The sequence below is a fragment of the Helianthus annuus genome, chromosome 8 (genome assembly GCF_002127325.2).
Source record: "Helianthus annuus cultivar XRQ/B chromosome 8, HanXRQr2.0-SUNRISE, whole genome shotgun sequence".
Taxonomy (NCBI): Eukaryota; Viridiplantae; Streptophyta; class Magnoliopsida; order Asterales; family Asteraceae; genus Helianthus; species Helianthus annuus.
The window spans coordinates 63026540-63035565 of NC_035440.2; the positions used below are offsets into that span (position 1 = coordinate 63026540).

The 9026-nt window shown below is 43.6% G+C and overlaps 1 protein-coding gene across 1 annotated transcript; it reads left to right on the forward strand.

Moving 5' to 3' along the window:
* The first annotated feature begins 3909 nt into the window (after nucleotides 1–3909).
* LOC110870068 lies at nucleotides 3910–6183 on the forward strand. The gene has a single exon (XM_022119267.1). It carries the CDS (start codon nucleotides 3910–3912, stop codon nucleotides 6181–6183), a length of 2274 nt encoding a protein of 757 aa, XP_021974959.1.
* The last annotated feature ends 2843 nt before the right edge of the window (nucleotides 6184–9026 follow it).

Consider the following 9026-nt stretch of genomic DNA (forward strand, 5'->3'; position numbering starts at 1 on the left):
CGTATAATTAACCGGTCTAAGTTTAGGCTTAATTAAAGACCCGTTAGCATTCTAAATGGTTATTTATACCATCATTCCAGACTAGAGCCTTCCGGTAAATTGTACCTACGCTTACTTAAGTGAATACGGCTGAGTTATTATAATTCTTGCTATTTAAGACAGGAGCTAGCTCAGGTAAATACTCTTAACTTATTTTCCCTATTACGGGCTTGGGATACGGTAAAATAAATACCGCATGGTCAGGTATGGGATCCAAAGACCAATAAGTCGGGAAATCCAAATAACCTGTTTTAATTCGTATTGCTTGACTTAAACATTGGGGTTTAATGCGACCGGTCCTGGATATCCTTGACTCATAAAATACAATGGCCACGACCTAGGCATGGGGTGTAGGCATACACCTGACAGATGCCATATGTTTATTAATTAATGATACCCAATAAGGGATTCCCAATAAGGGAATAGTGGTGTGTCGGTTAATCATGAACCGGCATAGAACCGGGCCCCGTATGTAGAGCAAGATATGTAAAACTGATAACATGAGATGTAGTTTGTCCCAAGTATAAAAGATTAAATTTTGCCTTGTGCATTCTAATCAAAGTGTCAAAACATCTTCGTGCCTGGAGCGCCTAAATAAATTTTCACAGACATCCTTAAATGAGTCGGTTGAGTGTATTTACCAGTGAAAACTGACGTATTTCCAAAAGTCTAAGTGACAGGTACAAGTACGTAATAGGCTGGAAGCTGCTCAGGACGTTAATAAGGAATCTTGCAAGTTCTAGGCGTCTAAAGTCTGTTGAACAATATATATGTTCGTGATCCGCCTGTGGATCCTTTACTTTTCGTTGTAATACTTGGATATTACTTTTTATTCGGATTGTAATATATTTATCTTTTGCTTCCGCTGTGCATTTATATATTGTGTTGTTTGACTATGATGATATCAATTACGTCGCGATACTCCCCTACCGGGCCCACCGGTGACACATGGAAATATCGGGGTGTGACAGGTTGGTATCAGAGCCAACACTGGGTGAATTAAACGCTAGCCTTTTGTGTTTAATCTCAGTTACATAGTTGCACATTCTTGAGTCTAGACAAGAACATAGGACAAATTCTAATTCGTTTTATTTGTCCTTATTTGGTTCCTTTGTTATTTTCTGATTAGCTCTTGCATGGGCAAGTCATTTTTGTAGAAGTCCCGTTTAGGGCAACCATATACTTGTTTAAATTTTAAAGGAACGATTATATTAAAAATATCATTCCTATATTATAAAAATCTACCATTATAATAAAATGGCAATATCTAAAAAGGACAAGACCTAGCTCATGTGTCATTTTAAGAAAGGGCCAAGACGTTAGTTCCACAATTAGATTCAGATCCTTGTTAACATTTCAAATTAGGATTGTTCTGCGTTAAATATTATAAGAATCTTAAGAGTGAAATCTAGCCTGAGGGTCATTATAAAAATCTGGCCAAGATGGTAAGACATGTTTACAAGATTCGTATCCCTGTTAACATCTGAAAATATGTTATCACTCCTAGCAGACGTGATTCATTAAAATCACACCCGTCATTCTTATATAAGGATTCTTCAAAACATTCCTAACCCAACTTAATAATCTCGGAATCATGGGATTAAATCACCAACTAAGATGGTCATATTTTGACCATACATTGGTAACATAGTGCCTACGGGCCTTGCTCATTTCTACATAAGCCAAAAGACAGTGGTAGTGATGACTCCCTGTCCAAAAAAGGTAATGAACTATGTTCAAACCTAAATGCTTTCTCTGAAATCATAATTTATAATTTAAAAATGTCCTTACGACTAGGCCTTTCGTGCCACTAATAAAAACTGTTATTGTTTTAAACGTCACATACGCCCCGTTTATGCGAAAACTCTTTGTATTTTCATTGATTTTGGTACTCATTTGAGTTGTTTGTGAAAATACAGGTCCGGGCTTCGGCCCAGTGTTGAAACGGAGGCTTTTGGAGCAAAATGGAGCGAAAATGGTGCATTCCAGCAAACTGCCAGATATGGCACTACCGTGCCAAACACTGGCACGACCGTGCCAGGCCTTCCGACAGCGGCACTCTCAACCAGCACTAGCATCCAGCAACAACACCATCAAAATTCAGGGGAGCACGACCGTGCCAAACACTGGCACGACCGTGCCAGGTCAATTTTTGCTCCTGATCAGCTTGTTTCCGAGAACGATGTAGTTGTTATCGAGCACTATCGGCTCGCACGACCAGACCATGCCCGAGCACGGTCGTGCGACCTCGGGAACATTTAAGCGTGATTTTTCCTAAAATGGTAGCATACTTGGTCAACATTCAAGAAAGTGGCTCTGACACTTACCAAGCATGACCGTGCCAAAAGGTGGCATGGTAGTGCCAAACGCCTAGCAGTTTAAATACGAGTTTCTAGCTCATTTGCAAGGGAGTTGGAGCATTTTGGTGACTTTTTCTCTCAAGAATCTGGTCTTGGAAGCTTGTTGGAGCCAAGAGGGAGCCTTGAAGAGGATTAAATCACATGAAGATCTACTCAAACACCATTTAATTCTTGTCTTTAACTTGGTTAGCTTACTACATTATGAACAATTTATGTTTATTTGTGCTTGATTTGGTAGTCATGAGCCTTATGGGCTAAACGCTTGTGTTGTCTAAACTATGCTGAAGCTTATGAACATATGATAATATGGAAGTAGATGTGATGATTGTTCTTGTTAATCTTCATGTTGTCACTTAGTCTTGTTCTTGGAATTCATATGCATGCTTAAAGTTCTTGTTCTTGAATGTTTGCTCATAAGTATTCACATGTTGTGTTGGAAAGCCCATGTACAGATTATGATTATTGAATCTTGTTAACTTGTTAGTATGATTCATAGCATGAAACTAGGAATGGTGAGTGCTAATGTGATATGAACAATGATTTGAGCTTGTGTGTGAATTCTTGCATCTAGATTTGGAAAGATCAAAAGTATGTTTATATGAATTCTATAGTTTGTGTTCATGTTTTGTTGATGATTTAGGCCAAAGTTGTTAGCTAGCATGACCATGCTTGTGGTTCATATCAAGAACATGATGATAGTGCCAACTACTTGAAACCAAGTTAGGGTGATTAGTGTGTTTCTCATATTAGTTTTCCCTAATTTGTAGAGTTAGGAGTTTTGACAAACAAATAACTCATGATTAAAGATTAACATCAACTTGGCAAGTGAGCTTAAAAGAATAATTTTTAGGTGATTAGAATGTTAATTCATTTTTAGTTTTCCTAAGAATTATAGATTAGGAAGCCTTGATTGGGGACTTAGTTAAATCTAGAACTTGCATCATCACAAATCTTCCACCTTGTTGTCATGTGTTTGTTAGTGGAAACTTAGTTTAGGCAACCTTTTCTTAGATATTGTTATTGTTAGAATTTTTAGTAGTTTATTTTTTTTTTGCATGCTAAGTTAGAAAAAAAATCAACCCAAACATTTGAAAAGGATTTAAAGTAGCAAAAGTTTAGTATCGAGACACCGCATCCACGGATTGATATCCGGTTCTTACCGATTAGCTATATTACCACCCGACGGGTACACTTGCCCTTTTGTGTGTGTAGTTAGTTTTTAGGTGAAAACCCATTTTTAAAACTAAATTTGTGTGAAGAAAAACTTAATTAAAAATATATATAATTCACGCACATCAAGTTTTTGGCGCCGTTGCCGGGGATGCGGTCTTCTTGAAAACGATTCGAGTTACTTATTTAGCCATTGTGAAAAGTGTACAAAGTTTGTGTCTACTTGTCTTGTTTGCCTTTGCTTGATTATTCGAAAAAAAAATTATGATTATTTGCTAGTTGTTTTTGTTTTTGTATATATTTTGTGTGCATTGTGCTCCTTATTCCCTACAGGTCGTGCATGTCCTCTACCCCTGCTGCTGATATCGTTGAGCCTTCATCGGAGCCGGAGCGCGATCTTCACCGGAGACTGCGGGAGCGGTTTCGCGTGGTAGCCGAGACGATTGAGACAGACGCAGCGGACGACGACACCTTCTACGAGGTTCGGGTAGACATGGCGGACGCGGAAGAGAATAGGATCTTGAATGAAATTGGAAAACCGTCACTCGATGGTTTGCCTGCGAGCATCAATGCACCGACAATCGACAATAATAATTTCGAGATCAAGGCTGGCACCATATCGATGTTGCAGAATGCGGTGCAGTTTTATGGCAAGGATCACGAGGATCCTAGTGTTCACATCGCGGGGTTTCTAGAGGTTTGTGCCACATTTAGGATTCGTGATGCATCACCGGATGCTATCCGCCTTCGGCTCTTTCCGTTTTCCTTACGGGATGGAGCCAAGGAGTGGCTTCTTTCACTTCCAGCTGGATCTATCACTACATGGAATCAATTAGCTGAGAAGTTCCTTCAGAAATATTTCCCTCCAGAGAAAACTGTTCGGTTGAGAACCAAGATTCTGAACTTTCGTCAGGACGAGGACGAGTCCCTTTACGAGGCATGGGAGCAGTTCAAAGTGCTTATGAGAAAGGTCCCACATCACGGGTTGCCCAAGTGGCAACAATGTCAGATCTTCTACCATGGTTTGGACAGTCAGGGACAGATGATGGTTGATACCTACTCGGGCGGTGATATCGGCACGAAAAATGCCACCGAGGCATTTGAGATTCTTGAGAAGTGTGCCGCGAAAAACCGGACGCAACAGCCCCCGAGGGGAAAGAGTTCTCGGCAGGGAGTTCATCATGTGGACGACTACACAGCCATGACAGCATGTATGGATGCCTTATCTTCGAAATTTGATCGAGTGATGGAAATGCACTCGAGAGGTTCTTCGAGTGGGGGAGCATATCAGGTAGGTGATTTTCCGACGGGAGAGATGTCACACGAGCATGTTGATTTCATGGGAAACCAATACCGTCCTCAAAACAATCCCTACAGCAATACTTATAATCCGGGGTGGAAGAATCATCCAAACTTTAGTTGGAAGCCCGATGCTTCTAACCAGCATCCACCCGGATTTGCTCCACGTCCCACAGCTCCGACCCATGGAGCATATGGTCCACCTCGTCCTCAGCAGACGCCTCCTTCTAGTGATCCTAGTGTGCATGATATGCTTAGTCAAATCTTAGCTGGTCAAAACACTCAAAAAGCGGAGAATGAGAAGCGTTTTAGGGAGTATGACGGTCGTTTCACGAGGTACGAGAGTGAGTTGAGAAGCCAAAAGGCTTCCATGCAGGCCATTGAGAACCAAGTTGGCCAGATTGCCAAGATGTTGTCTGAGAGACAACAGGGGGGCCTTCCGAGCAACACAGAGCCAAATCCAAATGCTACTGCAAAGGCCATCACATTGAGAAGCGGCAAGACCGCTCAAGCCATCCCTCCGGCTGTTTCAAAAAAGCCAGTCGATGACGAGGAGGTTGATGAGGAGATTGAGGCTGAGTCTCCGGGTGAGGTGCAACAGAGGCGAGTCCCAGCAAGTACCGCACGACCCAAGGAGCCAGTGAGAGAGTATATCCCTCCCATTCCATATCCGGGGAGGTTGAAGAAGCAGAAAATGGAAGAACACTATGGTAAATTCCTCGAGCTTTTTAAGCAACTTCATATAAATTTACCATTTTTCGAGGCACCTGCTCAAATGCCTAAGTATGCCAAGTTTCTGAAAGATATCCTATCCAACAAAAAGAAACTTGAGGAGCTTTCGCAGGTGACCTTGAACGAGGAGTGTTCAGCGGTTCTTCAGAACAAACTACCGAAGAAGATGAATGATCCTGGGAGTTTCACTATCCCGTGTTTGATCGGTAGTTTGTCGGTCAGCAATGCGTTGGCTGATCTTGGAGCTAGCATAAACCTCATGCCATATGCGGTTTTTGCTAAGCTAGACTTGGGAGAGCCCAAGCCGACTCGTATGAGCATTCAGCTAGCCGACCGTTCAGTGAAGTACCCTCGAGGCATAGTTGAGAATATGCTGGTGAAAATCGACAAGTTTGTCTTTCCTGTCGATTTCGTGATTCTGGACATGGATGAGGATAAAAATGTTCCACTTATCTTGGGTCGCCCATTCCTAGCCACTGCGAGAGCCTTGATTGATGTCTGCACCGGTAGACTTACTCTTAGGGTTGATGATGAGGAGGTTACCTTTGATATAGGGAAATCCATGCAACACTCACAGAGTTAGGATGATACACTCTACTTCATTGAGACTATCGATACGTATGTGAGTGATCATCTTCATGCTACATTCGAGGAGGATGTTATGGACACACAGCTGCTTGGAGGGGAGACTTTTGGTTCACCTAGTGTGGACCGAATGGTTGAGGAGGTGACCTGTCTGATAGGTCACGCGTCTCCCCGTGTCCCCAGGTTTTTGAGGTTGTGGATCGCGTGACTGAGCCTAAAGCAGGCCCTTCTATTGAGGATCCACCTTCAGTTGAGCTTAAGGAGCTCCCAGATCATTTGGAGTATGCTTTCTTGGAGGGTGAGACTCATCTGCCCGTTATCATTTCTGCCAAATTGTCGAAGGAAGAGAAAGATCGATTGCTTGAAGTCCTGAAGCAGCACAAGAAGGCGATTGCTTGGAAGATTATGGATATAAAAGGGATCAATCCATCCTTTTGTACCCATAAGATCTTGATGCAGGAGGACTTTAGACCTGTAGTACAGCATTAGAGGCGTTTGAACCCCAACATGCAGGAGGTTGTGAAGAAAGAGGTTATCAAACTACTTGATGCAGGTTTGATATACCCGATCTCTGATTCACCGTGGGTTAGCCCTGTACAGGTTGTCCCGAAGAAAGGAGGAATGACAGTGGTGACCAATGAGAAAAACGAGTTGATTCCTACTCGTACTGTCACCGGATGGAGAGTTTGCATTGACTACCGTAAACTCAATGATGCCACGAGGAAGGATCATTTCCCACTTCCTTTCATTGATCGGATGTTAGAAAGGTTGTCGGGCAGGATGTACTACTTCTTCCTTGATGGTTTTTCGGGTTATTTTCAGATTCCCATCTCTCCTGAGGATCAGGAGAAGACGACATTCACATGTACCTATGGCACATTCGCCTACCGGCGGATGCCCTTTGGACTGTGCAATGCCCCGGCCACATTTCAGAGGTGTATGGTGGCCATTTTTCACGACATGATCGAGGACTCCATGGAGGTTTTCATGGATGATTTTTATGTGTTTGGAAGTTCTTTTGATCAGTGTCTTGGGAATCTGAAAAAGATGTTGGCTAGCTGTGAAGAAGCCAACCTTGTGTTAAACTGGGAGAAGTGCCACTTCATGGTGAAGGAGGGCATTGTGCTTGGGCACAAGATTTCACAGGCGGGGCTCGAGGTTGACCGAGCCAAAGTCGAGACTATTTCAAAGCTCCCGCCTCCCACATCCGTGAAATCTATTAGGAGTTTTCTGGGTCATGCAGGTTTTTACCGGCGATTCATAAAGGACTTTTCCAAAATCGCCCGTCCCATGACCCAGCTGCTCGAGAAGGATGCCCAGTTTGTTTTCTCCAATGAATGCCTTCGGGCATTTGAGTTGTTGAAGGAGAAGTTGGTGAATGCCCCGATCATGGTTGCTCCCGACTGGGAGCTTCCATTTGAGTTGATGTGTGATGTGAGTGATTTCGCAGTCGGGGCTGTCTTGGGTCAAAGGAAAGATAAACACTTTCACCCGATTTACTATGCGAGCAAGACCTTGAATGACGCTCAGGAGCACTACACCACGACAGAGAAAGAGCTCCTAGCTGTGGTCTTTGCCTTCGATAAGTTTCGGTCATATCTTGTCCTTTCCAAGACCATTGTGTACACGGATCATGCAGCACTTCGGTATCTTTTTAGCAAGCAAGATGCTAAACCGAGACTAATACGTTGGATCTTGTTGTTGCAAGAGTTTGATATCGAAATCCGTGATAAAAAGGGGCTGAGAATTTGGCAGCCGATCATTTGTCTCGACTTGAGCATTCCAAGGAAAAGGAAACTCGTGGGCCCAACATCAATGACAATTTCCCCCACGAGTTCCTCATGAGGATCGAGACTAGTGATGATTCCCCATGGTTTGCTGACTTTGCAAACTACTTAGCTAGTGGCATCCTGATCAAGGGGATGACCCATCAGCAGAAGCGAAAGTTCTTTGCGGATGTCAAGCATTACTTCTGGGATGACCCTTACTTATTTAGGGTAGGAGCGGATCGGATGATCCGGCGATGCGTGTATGGTGACGAGGCGAGGGATATTTTACGCCACTGTAACAAAGGACCCACGGGAGGCCACCACGGAGCAAACAACACGGCGAGGAAAATGTTTGACGCCGGATTCTTTTGGCCGACTATTTTCCGTGATGCCCACGAGTGGGTGAGGTCCTGTGATGCTTGCCAGAGGGCGAGCAACATTTCTGCACGCCATGAGATGCCATAAAACGGCATCCAAGTTTGTGAGGTTTTTGACGTATGGGGGCTAGACTTCATGGGCCCCTTTCCGACCTCTTTTGGCAACCGCTACATCCTAGTCGCTGTTGATTATGTTTCAAAGTGGGCGGAAGCACAGGCTTTGCCCACTAATGATGCGAGGGTAGTGGTGAGATTTTTGAAAAAGTTGTTCGCTCGCTTTGGTGCCCCGAAGGCATTGATTAGTGACCGTGGGACGCATTTCTGTAATGCTCAGCTTGAGAAAGCATTGTCCCAATATGGTGTGCAACATCGATTCTCTACACCGTATCATCCGCAGACGAGCGGACAGGTCGAGGTTACTAATCGGGGTATCAAGCGGATTTTGGAGAAAACGGTTAATTCTAGCCGTAAGGATTGGGCCGAGAAATTGGACGATGCACTGTGGGCTTTTCGGACAGCCTACAAGACTCCTATAGGCACCACACCGTTTAAATTGGTCTATGGGAAGTCTTGTCATTTGCCTGTTGAACTCGAGCACAAAGCATACTGGGCTTTGAAGACAGTTAATCTTGACATGGCTGCTGCGGGTGAGAACAGGTTTGTGCAGATTCACGAGATTGAGGAGCTTAGGAACG